The sequence below is a fragment of the Portunus trituberculatus genome, chromosome 48 (assembly GCF_017591435.1).
Source record: "Portunus trituberculatus isolate SZX2019 chromosome 48, ASM1759143v1, whole genome shotgun sequence".
Lineage (NCBI taxonomy): Eukaryota > Metazoa > Arthropoda > Malacostraca > Decapoda > Portunidae > Portunus > Portunus trituberculatus.
In genome coordinates, this window is record NC_059302.1 from 24652419 (window position 1) to 24673634 (window position 21216).

A 21216-nucleotide genomic window follows, 5' to 3' on the forward strand; every position below is an offset into this window, starting at 1 on the left:
GAATCTATGAAAATCACTGTGAAGCAAGCTAACTGCGTTTAATTCAATGCCTGAAAGCGATATCTAAATCCATACAACCGTGTCATTGTACCGCTCAGTTATACGAGTCAAACACGAGAATTTATATAGTACCAGGTGGATGTTTAAATACAACTTTAAGCTTACAGCTGTATTTCAAACACAAAATGCAAATTTTTTATCACTTATAAATTACTTTACATGATTTTGGCTGTCCACTTGCTCATCTCTTCTTCACACCTGTGAGTTTACGCCTCTTGTCATCACTCTGTGACCGTGTGTTACCTCCTGTGGCGACACCAGGTTTGCGCTTTATTTATTTTTTTACATCATTAACGCGAAGAAATATATCGCAGTAGTCACTATCAGTCACTGCCTAGGCATTGTTTCCTACCATTCTAGTCACTATTAATCATTCATCGGTTTGTTGCAGTCACGTTAGTAATCAGGTGAGTTTAACACTTAACAGCACTCCACAGTACACTTCCACGTCACAGTGATGTCAATAACATGTCACTGTTCTTCACCAGTGTCACTATCTTTTCCCAAACTGACTATCTATATGGCACCAGATGTCATAACTGCAGTCACTGCCACCAGTTGCACGCGTCTCGGATTACGTCCCAGTTACAGCCTCTCACTCTGCCATTTTGTGTGACCTCTCATTATATTTCACTGTAGTGTTTCACATTGTACGCCTCAAGTCACCACAAGCAGTTCTTCTCCACTGTACTACTGACTTAACTCCGCATACAACACTCAGCGTCACCCTACACACGTCACGGTTGGATACACCACTCACAATGTTAAATCTGTGTGCATTACACCACTCACAGTGTTCACTCCTTATTCACCTCACTGTACTTCATTACTCACTGCACAGTGACATCACTAGCGACTGCATCACACGCGCATAATAACATTTTCATGTGAGCCTCGACACAAGCTCTTCACACTCACTGTAAATCCATTGTTGGACAAAACTCTTTCAACAGCATTCACATTTCACTGTTTCATTGTCTCCACAGATATGTCAAAATGCCTGAACATGCACGTAACAATTATAACCCCTCACTCTTGGCTGCAGCAGTATCCCTAGCACGACTGACTTGAACCGAGTGACTTGAGTGACTGTCACTGTCCGTTGGCTAAACCGTTGGCCATCTCGCTGCTCGCCTGAGATTTTAAAATGACTAATTCGCAGTAGACATGGGTGTATACAACTTGCCACAAATATGTACATAATAATAATAATAATAATAATAATAATAATAATAATAATAATGTTTCCTCCAGGTAGAGTTCAGCCGAGCCCTTAATCTGGTGCACCTCACAGCCTCCACAAATGCACACGCCTTCCCACTGCTGCGGTATTTAGTAATGATTAGCATTTCCTTAAAAATGCACCTTATACTGTATAAAACTTTACAAAATTATAACTTTAACAGTCAGCTGCCGCGTACTACCAGTCGACCGCTTTGGGTACGTTAGTGCAGTGGCGGCGCGGCTCCGCACTCCCGTGTCAAATCCAGATCTACTGGTATCTGTGTGCATGCTTATTGTTATACGTATTAGTTTTGATGTTTCTAGAACCTGTGTCACACCGAAAAGATCTATTCAGCAACGGACAAAATCTCCATTGCTGGATATTTATCTGTTGAGATTTTGTGGTTCGTTCAATCCAAAATCCGTTAAACCGGGATCTGGTAAATCGAGGGCCAAGTGTACTGCTACACCAAATATGCGCTAGGGTGGTGATATGGGCCCCAATATGGGTACCACTATATCTAAAATTGCCAGCGCCACTAATGGGCGGAAGCTTAACAGCGCTTCCCACATATACTCTTCAAGTAAGTCTACAGGCGTTATAGGCCATAAAAAAAAAAAAAAAAAAAAAATAAAAAATAAAAAAATAAATAAATAAATAAATAAATAAAATAAAAAAATAAAAAAAATAAAATAAAATCTTGTACTCACAGCTTCGCTTTCTCGTACCTACATCTTTCCTAAAGTAGCTGCATTTCTCTTCAAGTTTAGTGTTCATCTATTGTTTAGTTTTTTTTTTTTTTTCATTGTTGCTTTATATTTTTCTCTCTTTCACCTGTTCTTGTTTTTGTTTCCTTTTCTTTGTTCAAGGCTAAGTATTGAGTTTCTCTCAGGTATCCGTTGTTTCAGGTGGAGACTTTCTTACATCACATTGAGAAAGAAAAAAATATACTTCTTTAATGAAAATATATTTAATTGAATTTTGTATATAATGTTCAACTTGATTTATAATACATAAAAAAAAACTAGCATGTGGATAATAAATCATTATTCTCTTAATCAGATTTACCAGGATGGGTGCCAAGCCATTACACCAACTGGATTAATTATTGAAGATGGGGAAACAATTGTTGTGGTGCGAGTTTGGTTTGTAAACCTGCTATTGGGGATATGCTGTGGGTCTGAAAGAGAGAGAGAGAGAGAGAGAGAGAGAGAGAGAGAGAGAGAGAGAGAGAGAGAGAGAATCCCCCAGTACCCTCCTCCCGTACCCCAGTGATAAGGGGAGCCTGGTTGCACGTTCAACAGCTGGGCTTGAAGATAAATGCGGGAGAGAGAGAGAGAGAGAGAGAGAGAGAGAGAGAGATTTTTCTATGATCATCAACAGTCTTCTCATTCTTGCTCTTCGTTTTCGTTTTCTCATTCTTGTTTCGTCTTATCTCATTCTTGCTATTTTTGCTCTTGTTTTCGTCTTCGTCTTCTCATTTTCGATCTCGTCTTTGTCATCATCTCATTCTTGCTAACGTCTTATCTTCTCATTCTTGTTCTCATCTTCGTTTTCTCATTCTTGCTCTCCCTCCTCACGTGACGTCAGTCTTTTTTTTATGGCAGCTGTCATTGGCTAAAGCTGGCTCTGACGTGTATCATAAGCCTGCTTCACACACCCTCTCTACATGCCTATTCCCCACCCATTCATCTCTACTCTCTAGCTCTTTTACATCTCCTATCCCACATCCCCCCTTTCTCTCTCTCTCTCTCTCTCTCTCTCTCTCTCTCTCTCTCTCTCTCTCCCGCATTTATCTTTAAACCCACCAGTTGAATATGCTACTAGGCTCACTTTACCTTTGGGGTAGAGTGGGCAGGTAATCATGATGCTGAATGAGAACTTTTACTTTTTTTTTTTTATTTCATTGTATGTGAAAGCCAACCTACTTGCCAGTCAGTCTAGAAATATTAGAACAGGCATCACATATTCATCGTACATTAAAGATAAGCCTGAAAATGATGAGATTATTAGATAAAATTTTTTTTAGCTTCTGTTAGGCTGTAATACTTCAAGATCTCAACTTTTTTTTTTTATATAGGAGAAACAGCTGCCCAAAGGCAACAAAATGTAGAAAAAAAAGACCCAATATGTTGTCAGTTCCCTAAAAGACATGAAAGTTAACCAAAATTCAGAGATAAATGTCTTGACACCTCTCTCTTAAAAGAAGTCAAATCGTAGGAAGATGGAAATACAGAAGTAGGTAGGGAGTTCCAGAATTTACCAGTGAAAGGTATGAATGATTGAGAATACTGGTTAATTCTTGCATTAGAGAGTTGGACAGAATAGGGGTGAGAGGAAGAAAAAAAGCCTTGTGCAGCGAGGCCGCAGGAGGGGGAGAGGCATGCAGTTAGCATGAAAATAGCGATAAAAGATAGAGATGTAACATTTCGGCGGTGAGAAAGAGGCTGGAGACAGTCAGTCAGAGGAGGGGAGTTGATGAGACGAAAAGCTTTTGATTCCACCCTATATAATAAAGCTGTGTGAGTGGAACCTCCCCAAACATGCGAAGAGTACTCCATACAAGGGCGGATAAGGCCCTTGTCCAGAGTTAGCAGTTGGAGAGACGAGAAAAACTGGCGGAGACGCCGCAGAACGCCTAATTTCATAGAAGCTGTTTTAGCGAGAGATAAGATGTGAAGTTTCCATTTAAAATTATGAATAAAGGATAGACTGAGGATATTCAGTGTAGAAGAGGGAGACAGTTGAATGTCATTGAAGAAGAGGGGATAGTTGTCTGGAAGGTTGTGTCGAGTTGATAGATGGAGGAATTGAGTTTTTGAGGTATTGAACACAACCAAGTTTTCTCTGCCCCATTCAGAAATCTTAGAAAGATCAGAAGTCAGGCGTTCTGTGGCGTCTCTACGTAATCTGATGACTTCCTGAAGGGTTGATCGTCTCTGGAAGGACGTGGAAAGATGTAGGGTGGTATCATCAGCGCAGGAGTGGACAGGGCAAGAAGTTTGGTTAAGAAGGTCATTAATGAATAATAGAAAGGGAGTGGGTGACAGGACAGAATCTTGAGGAACACCTCTGTTAATAAATTTAGAAGAACAGTGGCCGTCTACCACCGCTGCAATAGAACGGTCGGAAAGGAAACTTGAGATAAAGTTACAGAAAGAAGGATAGAAACTGGATGAATGTACTACTTTATTCTACTATATTCGGGACAGCACAAATTAATATACTAGGAAGCATTTACTTCAATATAATGAAATATAAATTTTTACTGCCTTATGATATCTGAAATTTAACTCGTTGCATTTTCGTCATTGCATTTTACTTAATGCATTTTTCACCCAAGGCAACGTGTGCTTATTGTGATCATTAGGGAACTTAGGAGGTGCATGGGAGTGAGGGCCTACTTCTCGTGTTAGGAGGTTATTGCGTTAGAGTAAATTTAATATTGAAATGTTTTCATTGCAAAGTGACAGGTAGGAAATTGTTAAGTCTTTTGGGAGATCCAAGAGGAAGCTTCTCCTTTGTTAGGTTATAATAAGTTATTTAGAATCATACATACGAGTATTTGAGACAGAAATAATTGATAGAATCATGCCAAATACATCAAGGTTTGCAAAAAAAAAAAAAAAAAGTTATCTACAGTAGATGCAGGTGTATTGTGAAGTTAGATTTATCCTTTTTTATTATATAAGATGGGAAACTGGTTAAGGGCAACAGAAGAAGAAAAAGGCCCATCTAATTGCCAGTCAGCTTGCAGGTGAAAGATGCAACAGAAAGAAAGGGACAAATGTCTTGAAACTTCCCTCTTAAAAGGAGTCAAGTCTTAGGAAGATGGAAATACAGATGCAGGTAGGGAGCTCCAGAGCTAAGTAGAGATCCAGAGTTTACCAGAGAAAGGTATAAATGATTGAGAATATTGCATTAGAGTGTTCGACAGAATAGGGACGAGAGGAAGAAGAAAGCCTTGTGCAGCGAAGCCACAGGAAGAGGGGAGTCATGCAGTTAGCAAGTTCAGATGAAAATTGTGGTAGAAGATAGCAAGAGATGCAACATTCCGGCGGTGACAAAGAGCCTGACGACAAAAAGGTTTTGATTCCATCCTATGTAATAAAAGTATGGGAGTGGAACCACCCCAAACATGCGAAGAGTATTCTATACAAGGACGGATAAAGCCCTTGTACAGAGTTAGCAGTTAGAAGGGCGAGAAAAACTGGCGGAGACGCCACAGAACATCTAACTTCATTGAAACTATTTTAGCAAGAGATGAGATGTGAAGTTTCCAGTTCAGATTATGAACAAAGGACAGACTGAGGATATTCATTGTAGAAAAGAGGAACAGTTGAGTATCATTGAAGAAGAGGAGGATAGTTGTCCGAAAGGCTATGTTGTTGATAGATGGAAGAATTGAGTTTTTGAAATCTTAGAAAGATCAGAAGTTAGGTGTTCTGTGGTGTCTCTGGGTGATCTGTTGACTTCCTGAAGGGTTGGTCATCTCTGAAAAGACGTGGAAAGGCGTAGGGTGGTATCACCAGCGTGAGAGTGGATAGGATAAGAAGTTTGGTTAAGATCATTAATGAATAATGGAAAGAGAGTGGGTGACAGGACAGAACCCTGATGAACACCACACTGTTAATAGATGAAGGGAGAAGAACAGTAGTCGTCTACCATAGCAAAAATAGAACGGTCGGACAGGAAACTTGAAAAGTTGCAGAGAGATGGACAGAAACCATAAGAGTATAGTTTTAAGATCAAAGCTTTTTTATTTTTTTATGCTATGTCCTATAGCACCTGTAGGTGTACTTGAAGAGCATGTATGGGAAGCGCTGTTCAGCTTCTACCCATTAGTGGCGCAGGCAATTTTATTTATAGTGGTACCCATATTAGGGCCCATATCACCACCCAAGCGCATCTTTGGTGTAACCACCTAGAACCTGGGTGTCATGGTGACATGTAGGTAACTTTAAGCCACTCGACAAATGGCAAAGGTTTTAAGGGTGTACGTGGTGGGATTCGAACCTACGCGTGGACGCCTGCCCGATCCCACTCTCACCACCTTATCCACTACGCCACCGCCTCCCAGACTCTATCGAAAGCTTTTGATATCCCTAATGCAACAGTAAAAGTTTCACCGAAATCTCTAAAAGAGGATAACCAAGACCTAGTAAAGAAAATCAGATCACCAGTAGACAGAAACCATACTGGCTATCAGACACAAGATTGTGAAGTGACAGATGATTGAAAATCTTTCTTTTGAGGATAGATTCAAATAATTTAGACAAGCAAGAGGTTGAAGCTATGGGGCGGTAGTTTGAAGGATTGGAACAGTCACCTTTTTTTAGGAACAAGCTGAATGTGGGCAAACTTTCAGTAAGAAGTAAAGGTAGAAGTCGATAGACAGAGTTGAAAGAGTTGTCCAGGCAAAGTGCAAACACAGAAGCAGAGTTTTGAGAACAATAGGAGAAACCCATCAGATCCTTAAGCCTTCCGAAGCTTTAGACCAGTAAGAACATGGAAAAGATCATTACGAAGTACCTTAATTGAAGGCATGAAATGAAGGTAGAGGAGAAGGAGGGACAAACCCAGAATCATCCAAGGTGGAGTTGTTATCAAAGAGTTCAGTTTTAGAGACACATGAGATGGCAGTTGTGCCATCAGGATGAAATAAAGGAGGAAAAGATAAAGAAGTAAAGTTATTGGAGATGTTTTTGGATAGATGCCAGAAGTCTTAAGGGGAGTTGGAGTTTTGAAAGATATTGACATTTTCTATTTATGAACGAATGTTTGGCGAGTTGAAGAACAGTCTTGGCATGATTCTGGGCAGAAATATAAAGTGCATGAGATTAAAGTGATGGAAGACTCAAGTGCCCTTTGTGGGTAACCTTTCGTATCATGTATGGTACGAGAACAGGCTGTTAAACCAAGGTTTGAAGGTTTAAGTTGAGAAAAAGTGAAGAATTTACGCCTCTATGCCTGATATTAACTTTCTTATGCGTTCAGTACATTGGTCTCTGACACTGAAACAGTAATCATTCCTGGGAAGATCAGCATGATACCTCCTCAGGTCCCACCCAACCACCAGAGGCAAAACGCCAGAGGCACCTCTGCTTTGGGGGATCCTGAGGATGAATTGGAGAAATAGGTCAAGATACAGAAATGAGATTGTGATCTGAGGAGCCCAATGGAGAAGATAGGGTAACAGCATAACCAGAAGGATTAGAAGCAAGAAATAGGTCAAGAATGTTGGGCGTATCTCCAAGACGGTCAGGAATACGACTAGAATGTTGCACCATTTGCTCTAGGTCATGGTGGATAGCAAAGTTGAAGACTAGTTCATCAGGATGGTCAGTAATGGGAGGAGAAAGCTAAGACTGGTGATGAACATTGAAATATCCAAGGATGGAGATATCCATGAAAGGATAGAGGGACAGAATGTGATCCACTTTAGAAGTTAAGTAGTTTAAGAATTTTTTATTGTCAGAGGAGTTAGGGGAGAGATAAACAGCACATATATATTTAGTTAGTGACCTTTGAGTTAAAGCCAGATGGTGGAAAACTCGTAAGATTCAAGAATGTGGTCATGAGAGCAAGTCAAGTCGTTGCGCACTAAAAAGCAAAATCCAGCTTTGGAACGAAAATGAGAATAGAGAAAGTAGGAGGGAACAGAGAAGGGACTACTGTCAGTTGCCTCAGACAGCTGTGTTTCGGTGAGGAAAGGATGAGGCTTACTAGAGGAGAGGTGGTGTTCTACAGATTGAAGATTAGATATAAGACCGCGAATGTTTACTTCTAGGAAATAGGGAGTGACAGGTAGGCACAAATTTGGTTGTAGCCAACTGATGACTGTGGTGATGAATGATGTTATGGTCATGTCATGAAATCATCCTATTCTGAATAGTCTTCGTCTGTGGTCTCAGCTGGCACCAGTACAACCACACAAATTGCACACTGCCTCTTGAAACCAAGACCCTCGTGGAATGTTATGGAAGCGGTATTGATACCCTCAATGGCAACGATTGCGAAGAAACCCTCCTGTATCATCTGATGGGCCAGGGCCAGGGTGGCGGTGCCTGCCAGGCCTCTGCGACGATGGTGCGGAAACGTGAAGGTGTTGCCCATCCATCCATTTTTGGTTGTGCGGACCCATGATACTAGTGTTTCCTTTGCCACTTGCTGTGGTGATCCTGCACTATCGGTGAGGCTGTGTTCCCGAATAGCGATGGACGGGAAGTGGACGATATCATGCCTAATATTGTCCTCAGAGTCGAGAAAGTTGAAATCCCAGTTAGTCCAAACCACTGACGCCTCGTCCTCCTCCAGTTTGGAAATGTGGTATTGTGGAGGCAGCCTGCAACAGTGAATAATTTTTTTTTATATGTGAGAGGAGAAAACTGACCAACGGCAACAAAAGCGATTAAACACAAATGTCCACTTAGACGCCAGTCCCAGAACAGGGCCAAAATGGATAAATATCTTAAGACCTTCCTATTAAATGATTTCAGGTCATAAGTAAATGGAAATACAGAAGCAGGTTGGGAGTTCCAGAGTTCAGCAGAGAAAGAGATGAATGGTTAACAGTATGTACTAGTAAACTCTTGAATTAGAGTTGGACAGAATAGGAGTGAGAGAAGGAAGTCTTGTGCAGCAAGGCTGGAGGAGGAGGGCAGGCCCCGGAGGTTTGCCTACATTCAGCCTGCTCTTAAAAAAGACTTCTACTCCCTTAAACTACCGCCCTATTGCTTTAATCTCTTATTTATGTAGAGTTTTTGAATTTATCCTCAATAGGATGATTTGTAAGCATCAATCACTTCACAATCTTATATCTGATCTACAGTATGGTTTCCGTCAAGGTCGCTCTACTGATGATCTTCTGTCTTTCCCTACTGAGTCCTGCTCATTTTGGTGAAACTTTTGTTGTATCAAAAGTTTTGATAGAGTCTGGCACAAGGCTATGATCTCCAATCAGCCCTCCTACAGTTTTTATCTTTCTCTGCAACTTTATTTTAAGTTTCCTTTCCAACCGTTCTATTGCAGCCGTAGTAGACGGCCACTATTCTTCTAAACCTATTAATAGTGATGTTCCTTAGGGTTCTGTCCTGTCACCCTCTCTCTCTCCCTCTTATTCATTAATGATCTAAAGCAAACCGCTTGCCTTATCCATTCCTACGCTGATGATACCACCCTACACTTTTTCACGTCTTTTCAGAGATTACCAACCCTTCAGGAATTCAACAGATCCTGTAGGGACGCCACAGGACGTTTGACATCGGATATCTCTAAAAGAGGGGCTGAGAAAATTTAGTTGAGTTCAACCCCGCAAAAACTTAACACAAGTTTCCAGACAACTATCCCCTCTTCTTCTATGACACTCAACTGTCCTCTTCTACACTGAATATTCTCGGTCTGTCCCTTACTTATGAACTAAACTGGAAACCTATCTCTCTTGCTAAAACAGCTTCTATGAGGGTAGGCATTCTGAGGTGTCTCCTCCAGTTTTTGTCACCCTCCAACTGTTTACTCTGTACAAGGGCCTTATCCGCCTATGTATGGAGTACTACTCTTCGCATGTGTGGGGGTTCCACTCACACAATTTATTAGGTAAGGTGGAATCAAATGCTTTTCGTCTTATCAATTCCTTTCCTCTGACTTCCTCTATCTCAATGCCAGAATGTTGCATCTCTTGCTATCTTCTATTGCTATTTTCATGCCAACTGCTCTTCTGATCTTGCTAACAGCATACCTTCCCTCCTCCCTCTGCTTTCCTATAGAAGACTTTATTTTTCTCATCCCTATACTACAAGAGTTAACCAGTACCTTCAATCATTCATACCTTTCTGTGGTAAACTCTAGAACTTCCTACCTGCTTATCTTTTTCCAACTTCCTATGACTTGAATGAATTTAAGAGGGAGGCTTCAAGACATTTATCCTATTCTTTTGGCTAACATTCAGACCTACAGGGGAAACTTTCTTTCTTTATGTTTCCTGGGCCAGATTTCCCCTTCTTTACATCAAAGAAGCAACATTGTGGCGGTGTGAAAGAGGCTGAAGACAGTCAATGAGAAGACCGGAATTGATTAGATGAAAAGCTTTCGATTCCATCCTATCCGATAAAATAATATGATTGGAACTCCCCCCTCCCCTATACATGCGAAGAATACTCTATTCATGGGCGGATAAGGTCCCTATACAGAGTTAGCTGTTGTGGGAGGGTGAGAAAAACTGACAGAGACGACTCAGAAAGCCAAACTTAAATATAAACTGTTTTAGTTACAGAAGAAAAGTTATGTTTAAAGTTAATATTATAAGTTAAAGAACAGCCCGAGGATATTAAATGCAAAAGAGGGTGACAGTTGAGTGTCAGTGAAGAAGAGGGGATAGTTGTCTGGAAAGTTGTGTCAAGTTGATAGATTGAGAAATAGAATTCTTGAGGCATTGAACAACAGTTAAGTTTCTTGCGGAGGGATTGGAGCGACAGCACAAGATAGAGATATGAGATTGTGGTCGGAGGAGTTTAATGGAGAAGATAGAGTAATAGCAGAAGGATTCGAGGTTAGGAAAACATCAAGAATGCTTGGCTTATTTCCAAGGCGGTCAGGAATACGAGTAGGGTATTACTTTATTTGATCTAGGTCATGGAGGATAACATAGTTGAAGGTTAGTTCACCAGGATGGTATGTGAAGGGAAAGGAAAGCCAAAGCTTGTGGTGAACATTGAAATCCTTGCAAAAAAAAGAGAGGCAGAATGTGCTCCTTTTTTCAAGTTAAATAGTATTTTTAATTAGAGTAGTTAGTGAGAAGTACACTGCTCAGCAATCTGACCTTGGGCATTTGTAGTCCCCTCCCCAGAAGGGGATTCTGAGCCTGGTGTTGGAGTCACTCTTTTAATTTTGAATTTTAAGAAGGGTGTGGGTGTGTCTAGTAAGTGCATGTAGTTATGTGTGAAGGAGGAGAGTTGTCTTTAGAAGGCAGACTGTGACTGTACCGTTGTGTAGTGAAAGACAGGAAAACGATCAGCGAGGTTACAACTAGTTTTAATGGTATGGTCACAGCACATTGGGGTAAATTATTGTTTCAGCTGATGTCTACTGTTTCCCCGTACCTGCTGAACAGCGCATGTACTATTATCTCCAATGTTAAATTGGTTGGAATTCAGAATATTGTCCAACAAAGTAGCTATCGACAGAGCATGCCTTCATTTACTTACTTAGTGCCCAGCATTGCAGGCTTTTCAAGCTTGTATACATGTCCGCCGTGCTTCACATGAACCTGCACCCGCCGGCCACCAATGGTGTCCAACGATTGGAGCTGTGGGAAAAGTGATGATGATACAGTGAAGAGTAAATAATGTCAGTTATGAGTCATGCAGCTACTTGTCATTTTTGTCTTGGACACACACACACACACACACACACACACACACACACACACACACACACACACACACACACACACACACACACACCCGGCCGGGTGGAGATATTTGGGTGTGTCTCCTTTCACGTGTAGCCCCTGTTCACCTAGCAGTGAGTAGGTACCGGATGTAAATCAAGGAGTTGTGATCTTGTTGTCCCGGTGTGTGGTGTGTGCCTGGTCTCAGGCCTATCAGAAGATCGAAAATAATGAGCTCTGAGCTCGTTCCGTAGGGTAACGTCTGGCTCTCTCGTCAGAAACTGCAGCAGATCAAACAGTGAAACACACCAGTAAATGTAAATCTGCCACTCACGTGATGATTTGGACTCCCATATATGGTGCACTGCATGAGATTTAGCCTTTTGTTGGCTGATAGATACACTAAAAACTCTGAAAACAATACTTAGTTTTCTTTGGGGTAACGTTCTCATGTTTACACATAACGTTTTTTCATATTTTTGTTTTTTCTTTTTAACATTTTTATACATAACCAAGTAAAAATATGCTCGTGTTTTCTTTATTTTATCTTTTTCTGAATATTGATCTGTTACCCCATATTAGTGTGCTTTGGAAATCATCTTTATATATCGACACAAATAAAATATTCAGATTACACATTTTTCGTATTGTTGACTCACAATATATACGGTGAATTGCGTGCATTTTCAGCCTTTCAGCAGCTAAAAAAAAAAAAAAAGAAATATAAAACACTGAAGAGATAAGTTCTTCTTGCGAACATTGATGTCTTGCCTTCATATAGGATGCTTTACAAGTTCACATTCATATTGTCCAGTCATTGGTTCAGAAAACATCCAAATCGCACGTTCTTTGTATTGCTGCCTCCCTATATAAGGTGTATAGTATATTTTCTAGCATATAGTTTGCTTTGCCTTGCACGAGTTTAGTGTTTTCATGGATAAGACTTACGAACAGCGGCTGGCTTGGCCAATTATGACCTGAACTAACAGTTACAACATAGTGTGTGTGTGTGTGTGTGTGTGTGTGTGTGTGTGTGTGTGTGTGTGTGTGTGTGTGTGTGTGTGTGTGTGTGTGTGTGTGTATTGCCTATACATCTCGACGACGGAAAAGATAAAAAAAAAAAAAAAAAAAAAAAAAGTGTATTAATATCAAGACTACTTCGATTGCTGCAAGTCCTTACCAGCATCATCACACATGCAATGCACCTTGTATGGGAAACAGAACAATATCAACGACGTTTGTTTGAGCGTTTTTCGTCTCTTTCAGAACACTAAACCTCACGCAAAGCATCCTATATTGGCTATGGGGAGGAGGGGAGCTTGTTGAGATGTATTTATCGCCTCATCGTAAGCTACATCCTCCAACTCAAATTCCCTTGCAAAACGTCGTGGATGAAAATGTACCATTGCTTTGCATAAAAAAGAAAAAAGAGAAAAAAAGGCAATATTCCAATCTTCATAATGAAATGATGCAATCTTAACAGTAAGTTCATAGGTCGGTCTCGCCTTGAGCGATAGTCAGTCAGTAGCGGTGTCCACGCCACCAACCGACATATTACCGCTCTCACCCCTCACTCCCACTCCCCATTCCTCAGCCCAACCGTTTGATCGCCCTGATGATCGAGGGTAGCTACCCACCAACACCCAACCTCTCCCTCCCATCCCTTTCTTTCCATCCCCACTCTCCTACTCCTCATTCCACAGATGTAACACGTGATCCCTCCTGCACTGTCAGCGCCGCTGTCGGGGTCGACAACGTTACCAGTCATTAGTGACACGTCAGTGGCAGGGTCCAAATCGTCACGTGAGTGGCAGATTTACACACACACACACACACACACACACACACACACACACACACACACACACACACACACACTCTCTCTCTCTCTCTCTCTCACACACACACACACACACACACACACACACACACACACACACACACACACACACACACACACACACACACACACACACACACACACACACACACACACACTTTTTCTAGTGTTATTTGAAAGCCTATGAGTGAACACTCACTGCCGGCAGTAGGATTCGGGGAACGGCTACTAAGGTTTTGGGCTGACTCCAGTCTAGATCAGGGATGAGAGAAAGGTATTGAGCTACATCATTGACAGTGTGCTCATCAGGACTCCAGAACACCTCGATGCTCGGCGGGTCCTGTAAAGTCAGACGTTCACTTCAGCCTTGTTTCTGCCCACCAAGAACAACCTCTCCCTGTCAGCTGTAACTTGAGTGGCTACATGCACGATGTATACTCACGCTAGATCCTATAGGAGTAATGATGGTGAGACAGGAAGGGCGTGGGCTGACGGGCACCAGGATGGAGGCAGGTCGGAAAGAATGTATGCCATAGCGCGCCGCCAAACTCAAGCCAGCATAAACCTTGACACAAAACTTTGTTAGTCTGCTATTCAGGGCGACATTGAAAATTAAAATAAAAAATTTATATCCACTCCAGTCCGGGTGTGTACTCACAACGACAGAGTGAGGCAGGTGACGGGCCAGCCTCGCTTTCAGTGCGTCCAGCTCGTCCTCCCTCACATGGCGCAGTGCTACCACATTCTGTGGAGTCATCCTGGCGAATGAAGTCCCAGCCCTAAGAGCACCTGCAAGGTGATTATATTCTACAAAGGCCTTGTAACAGCAAGGTAGGAAGGCTTGTGATAAATCAACCCAAAGCTGCATAAAAAAGGCAGGAAAAGCTTCCAATGAAACAAAGGTCGTACAAAAAAAGCACAAATGTTATAAGTTAGTATAGTCGTATTCGAAGATGCCAGATAGCGATATAATGTGTTTTACTCTTAGAGCGAGTTCTATTAAGTGAACCAAAAAAAAAAAAAAAAATTAGAGCACTCAGATTCTACTCGCCTGTATTTTGATTTTCTCCTTTGTTACTGAGAAAATATCCAATATAATGTCACAAGTAGACTACTGCAAATGATTTTTAAAATTTTTTTATTGATAGTTGCTAATTAAATTGCTATCTAATCAGTGGATTCATCAGCGGTTGAAGTTGTTAAGCGAGTGTGCAAGGTGACGCCCCAGGGCCCAGCCTGCCGACACCAGGAATCCGGGAGGGAAGAGCAGGTGACCGCCTGACTCCTGTTGTTGTCTGTCTTATTCCACACTCACCTGTGCTGGTGAAGACACAAACACATCAAGCATGTGTTAATAAGGAAACCATTTCTTAGTAGCAGCAGACATTATGGATATAAACAGAAAGAAAGCAATTTGCCTTAGCTTGGTCAGCATCACAGTTTGATAATTTGATGGTGACAAAATGTTAGCTGGTCTTTTTTTTTTTTTTTTCCTCCATGTAATCTACTCTTGCTTACCTCATGCGGATGAAACACGTATAATATAATTACATCCTAACGTCTCGACATCCGTGAGAATTATAATAAAAAAAAAAACTAAGGCGTTTATGTTAAGAAAAGGGTAGAGCGCTCTTCTTACCCATGGTACTTATCTCTAGCTTTTTATTCTAATCAGTCTTATCACTGTTTCAGCATGTATTCTACGTACTGTTTTGACCTTGAACTCGGCATAAGGCCTCTGAAGTTCAACAGCGAAGGCTCTCCTAGAAGTATTTATCTGTATGTAGCTCAGTACATATTTAGTTACGTAAACAGCCTATACATTAAGGTAGACCGATTATAAAACTTCAGCAACTAATGTGCCGCGTGTTTTAAACCTGATTGACCTACGTTGGGGCACTCTGCTTTTCCCTTCCCTTTCACGACTACTTTCAAGGTTTGTTCATAATCTTGAAAGCAGTCGTGTACTGTACTGGAATATACACATTATCATCTACTCAACTTTACATTCTCTTACATCTTTCCTAAGTGTGTTCTATTGTTATGTTTCCCTTTTTAACCCTTGCCTTGTACCTATTTCTCCTCAACCTCTTCTTGTTTTTGTTTCTTTTCTTTGTTCAAGGGTAAATATTGTTTTTCTCTTATTAGGTATTCATTGTTTTAGCTGGAGACTTTCTTCTTACATCACATTGAAAAAGACAAAACTTGCACTACTGTAATGAAAAATGTTTAATTGAATTTTGTATATAATATACAACTGAATAGTGCATAAAAGAATAGGGAGAGAGAGAGAGAGAGAGAGAGAGAGAGAGAGAGAGAGAGAGAGAGAGAGAGAGAGAGAGAGAGAGAGAGAGAGAGAGAGAGAGAGAGAGAGAGAGAGAGAGAGAGAGAGAGAGAGAGAGAGAGAGAGAGAGAGAGAGAGAGAGAGAGAGAGAGAGAGAGAGAGAGAGAGAGAGAGAGAGAGAGAGAGAGAGAGAGAGAGAGAGAGAGAGAGAGAGAGAGAGAGAGAGAGAGAGAGAGAGAGAGAGAGAGAAGGGGTAGGATGGAGTGGGGCGAGATGGGGGGGTATGGAAGGGGTAGATGGGAAGAGGTATTATGACCATTTTTTTTTTCTGCACAGCAAGTGTACCCTACCTGTTGTATCACAATTCCTGATAAGTGTTTCAAAGACCTCCTGTGCTTATCTTACAGTTTACATTATCTTCTATTGCCTCATCTTATCAATACTTCTCCTTCCTATATTACTATAGTACTTGGACGTATTTTGGTATGATTTCTTCACTATCTTAATCCCCACACAAGTTTCTAAAGATGTATAAAATCGCCAAATAGTACGCAGAATGAATATGGAAATGTCATGGTACTGAAGGGCTAAAAATCACCCAAAATTGAAGTAGCATGTATTACATATGTAAGTTTAGGAGACAAATTTATCACGAATGTCACGATATCCAGGGAGCTCGACCCCCTGGCCTAGGGGATTAAGCTAAAGATTTATCTTGCCTTTGATATATTTCTCAATATCTTTACGAAATACAAAAACCTAGCCAATTGTTTGAGATTTAAGTACCTAAAAACTATTCTTCTTCTCTCTATCTTGAAAATTCACAAATTCCCGTTCATAGATACTTACTGCACCAAACGTTACTTAGTGGAGATCTTAACTGTTGCACCAATGTCATGTCCCTTTTATGCAATTCATAGAAACAGTGATTGCTCTGAAGGCGAGATATATCTGAATTTAACCTTCGCAGCCACTGATTCGACCAGATCAGTCAGGATTATGACTATGACCGTCATCTTGGATATTGGCAACTCCAGGCCACTGCAGATTTTTATTTAGGCTATACTTAGGTATTTGGAAACTTGTCTTTTTTTTCTAGCTTATCTTGACTCTTCTATCTTCTTTTTTTCCAGCTTATCTGGTTGTCTTAATTCATACACGCTTCCAGCCTCTCCTTGTGCTGCCTTCGATTAACTCCTGGTCCGAGAAGTCCAGAAACCAAGGTCGTCCCCACAGCGTCATACTGAAAAAGAAGAACCAGGTGAGTGGTGCGGAAAGAGAGAGGGGGGGTCATTTCCTGTCCTTATCCTTTTCATGTCAGTGATTAATATTTACAGATACCCTCAAATCCCCGACTACTCCATGACTATCGTGTGTCTTGGGTAACGTACAACCGTCGCAAATAGTATAGAAAGAGTAAACCAAACACATTGTACTTATCTTTCGCAGGATCAAAGCCACTTAAGCTTTGTACTACTCCATAACTATCGTGTGTCTTGAGTAACGTACAGCCGTAGCAAACAGTAAACCAAACACACATATTTTACTTTTCTTTCGCAGGATCACAGCATTTTAAGCTTCGTACCGCTCGAAGCTTAGTGGTTGGGCAAAAAACGCTTATGAAAAAGGGGTTGGTAATTGTCGGTGTCATTTGGTTACTTTATAACGTGTAGCTACATACGGCCTAGAATTAATTACTTAGACTGTCGGTTTTTGAAGTTGCTAAATGGGTATAATATGATTCAAGTATATAAAGCTCCTATATATATGAATTTCCGTACAAGTTAGTATGTTGCACGTATCCATGAGACTCCCATACCGCCACCTCTTCCTATTATTTATTACTACTACAAAGGATACCTCGCGTTGTGATAGTCATAAGGTATTCTTACTGTGAAACGCTCTATTATTTATTTAACATTTCATCATCCCTTTCGTGTGGGTAGGAAAATATACAATACCCTCATGTGATAACGCGCCTGCCCTCCTATCCCTCTCAATCTCCCTCCCTCTACCTCTCTCCTTCCCTCCCTCTCTCATTGTAGTGCCTGGGTGTTTACGAGAGAGAGAGAGAGAGAGAGAGAGAGAGAGAGAGAGAGAGAGAGAGAGAGAGAGAGAGAGAGAGAGAGAGAGAGAGAGAGATCCACACAAGCAAGAATAAAAAAAGACATGCATACACAAAAACAATGAGAAATGTGTAGTTCATCCTACACGTCAAAATAAAAACCGTAAAAGATACATACACTATACGCTAACTCGCTCACACCTAACCTAACCTAACCTCACCTCACCTCACCTCACCTCCTAGAAAGTCACGGAGATCCAAGAGCACACACACAATGAATGAGAAGCTCGGAATAATAAAACAAAGCAAACAAACAGGTAAGGTAGTAAACAGTTGATTAATTCCAAACGTGACTTAACCACTCTTACACACCTTTGAAAACCACCCAAAACACATACCTCCTCTCCTCTCTCAGATCTCTCTCTCTCTCCTGGGGGTGGAGGTAGACTCCAAACTCCCTCTCTCTCTCTCTCTCTCTCTCTCTCTCTCTCTCTCTCTCTCTCTCCCTCTCCCTCCCTCTCTCTCTCTCTCTCTCTCTCTCTCTCTCCCTCTCTCCTCCCTCTCTCTCCCTCTCTCTCTCTCTCTCTCTCTCTCTCTCTCTTTTTTTTTTTTTTTTTATTTAAACTAGGTTACATGTGTTGTACATACCAGAGGTCTGAGACTATGGTATAGTTCAGGCCTATCTTGGCAACAAAAAGAAAATACACAATATTTACAGAAGTGAGACAAGTTGATAATTTGATAATAGTATATAATTACACACTTTCACTGCACTTATTGGTGTCACACTAGCACTTTAGCCACTCGTTCACGCCTCTTTTGTACGCCTGGAGGCATGTAGAGTGGTGTATGTTTGTGTCTTGCACCAGCCGGTTCCACATGCGGCTGTAACGAGGGAGGAAGGAACGGAGGTGACTCTCGGTCCTCGCAAAGGGCACAGTCACAGTCTCTCTCTCTCTCTCTCTCTCTCTTTTTTTTTTTTTTTTTATTTAAACTAGGTTACATGTGTTGTACATACCAGAGGTCTGAGACTATGGTATAGTTCAGGCCTATCTTGGCAACAAAAAGAAAATACACAAGTTGATAATTTGATAATAGTATATAATTACACACTTTCACTGCACTTATTGGTGCTTCTCTCTCTCTCTCTCTCTCTCTCTCTCTCTCTCTCTCTCTCTCTCTCTCTCTCTCTCTCTCTCTCTCTCTCTCTCTCTCTCTCTCTCTCTCTCTCTCTCTCTCTCTCTCTCTCTCTCTCTCTCTCTCTCTCTCTCTCTCTCTCTCTCTCTCTCTCTCTCTCTCTCTCTCTCTCTCTCTCTCTCTCTCTCTCTCTCTCTCTCTCTCTCTCTCTCTCTCTCTCTCTCTCTCTCTCTCTCTCTCTCTCTCTCTCTCTCTCTCTCTCTCTCTCTCTCTCTCTCTCTCTCTCTCTCTCTCTCTCTCTCTCTCTCTCTCTCTCTCTCTCTCTCTCTCTCTCTCTCTCTCTCTCTCTCTCTCTCTCTCTCTCTCTCTCTCTCTCTCTCTCTCTCTCTCTCTCTCTCTCTCTCTCTCTCTCTCTCTCTCTCTCTCTCTCTCTCTCTCTCTCTCTCTCTCTCTCTCTCTCTCTCTCTCTCTCTCTCTCTCTCTCTCTCTCTCTCTCTCTCTCTCTCTCTCTCTCTCTCTCTCTCTCTCTCTCTCTCTCTCTCTCTCTCTCTCTCTCTCTCTCTCTCTCTCTCTCTCTCTCTCTCTCTCTCTCTCTCTCTCTCTCTCTCTCTCTCTCTCTCTCTCTCTCTCTCTCTCTCTCTCTCTCTCTCTCTCTCTCTCTCTCTCTCTCTCTCTCTCTCTCTCTCTCTCTCTCTCTCTCTCTCTCTCTCTCTCTCTCTCTCTCTCTCTCTCTCTCTCTCTCTCTCTCTCTCTCTCTCTCTCTCTCTCTCTCTCTCTCTCTCTCTCTCTCTCTCTCTCTCTCTCTCTCTCTCTCTCTCTCTCTCTCTCTCTCTCTCTCTCTCTCTCTCTCTCTCTCTCTCTCTCTCTCTCTCTCTCTCTCTCTCTCTCTCTCTCTCTCTCTCTCTCTCTCTCTCTCTCTCTCTCTCTCTCTCTCTCTCTCTCTCTCTCTCTCTCTCTCTCTCTCTCTCTCTCTCTCTCTCTCTCTCTCTCTCTCTCTCTCTCTCTCTCTCTCTCTCTCTCTCTCTCTCTCTCTCTCTCTCTCTCTCTCTCTCTCTCTCTCTCTCTCTCTCTCTCTCTCTCTCTCTCTCTCTCTCTCTCTCTCTCTCTCTCTCTCTCTCTCTCTCTCTCTCTCTCTCTCTCTCTCTCTCTCTCTCTCTCTCTCTCTCTCTCTCTCTCTCTCTCTCTCTCTCTCTCTCTCTCTCTCTCTCTCTCTCTCTCTCTCTCTCTCTCTCTCTCTCTCTCTCTCTCTCTCTCTCTCTCTCTCTCTCTCTCTCTCTCTCTCTCTCTCTCTCTCTCTCTCTCTCTCTCTCTCTCTCTCTCTCTCTCTCTCTCTCTCTCTCTCTCTCTCTCTCTCTCTCTCTCTCTCTCTCTCTCTCTCTCTCTCTCTCTCTCTCTCTCTCTCTCTCTCTCTCTCTCTCTCTCTCTCTCTCTCTCTCTCTCTCTCTCTCTCTCTCTCTCTCTCTCTCTCTCTCTCTCTCTCTCTCTCTCTCTCTCTCTCTCTCTCTCTCTCTCTCTCTCTCTCTCTCTCTCTCTCTCTCTCTCTCTCTCTCTCTCTCTCTCTCTCTCTCTCTCTCTCTCTCTCTCTCTCTCTCTCTCTCTCTCTCTCTCTCTCTCTCTCTCTCTCTCTCTCTCTCTCTCTCTCTCTCTCTCTCTCTCTCTCTCTCTCTCTCTCTCTCTCTCTCTCTCTCTCTCTCTCTCTCTCTCTCTCTCTCTCTCTCTCTCTCTCTCTCTCTCTCTCTCTCTCTCTCTCTCTCTCTCTCTCTCTCTCTCTCTCTCTCTCTCTCTCTCTCTCTCTCTCTCTCTCTCTCTCTCTCTCTCTCTCTCTCTCTCTCTCTCTCTCTCTCTCTCTCTCTCTCTCTCTCTCTCTCTCTCTCTCTCTCTCTCTCTCTCTCTCTCTCTCTCTCTCTCTCTCTCTCTCTCTCTCTCTCTCTCTCTCTCTCTCTCTCTCTCTCTCTCTCTCTCTCTCTCTCTCTCTCTCTCTCTCTCTCTCTCTCTCTCTCTCTCTCTCTCTCTCTCTCTCTCTCTCTCTCTCTCTCTCTCTCTCTCTCTCTCTCTCTCTCTCTCTCTCTCTCTCTCTCTCTCTCTCTCTCTCTCTCTCTCTCTCTCTCTCTCTCTCTCTCTCTCTCTCTCTCTCTCTCTCTCTCTCTCTCTCTCTCTCTCTCTCTCTCTCTCTCTCTCTCTCTCTCTCTCTCTCTCTCTCTCTCTCTCTCTCTCTCTC

General features: G+C 42.0%; 1 protein-coding gene across 1 annotated transcript; it reads right to left on the reverse strand.

Annotated features, from left to right (window-relative positions):
* Window positions 1–7485: 7485 nt before the first annotated feature.
* Window positions 7486–14294, reverse strand: LOC123498754. Its single transcript, XM_045246160.1, has 5 exons — window positions 14171–14294; window positions 13955–14077; window positions 13712–13852; window positions 11488–11588; window positions 7486–8630 (listed from the first exon to the last, which is right to left on the reverse strand). The coding sequence occupies exons 1-5, from the start codon at window positions 14267–14269 to the stop codon at window positions 8168–8170; spliced, it is 927 nt and encodes a 308-aa protein (XP_045102095.1). The 5' UTR covers window positions 14270–14294; the 3' UTR covers window positions 7486–8167.
* Window positions 14295–21216: the final 6922 nt, after the last annotated feature.

Bases quoted from the DNA above. Each gene is read 5' to 3' on its own strand.
- LOC123498754 (XM_045246160.1), bottom strand. From the start codon at position 14,269: ATGACTCCACAGAATGTGGTAGCACTGCGCCATGTGAGGGAGGACGAG. The intron at 14,078-14,170 runs GTGAGTACACAC...TTTTGTGTCAAG, and splicing joins ACCTGCCTCACTCTGTCGTT to GTTTATGCTGGCTTGAGTTT. The intron at 13,853-13,954 runs GTGAGTATACAT...CTGACTTTACAG, and splicing joins TTACTCCTATAGGATCTAGC to GACCCGCCGAGCATCGAGGT.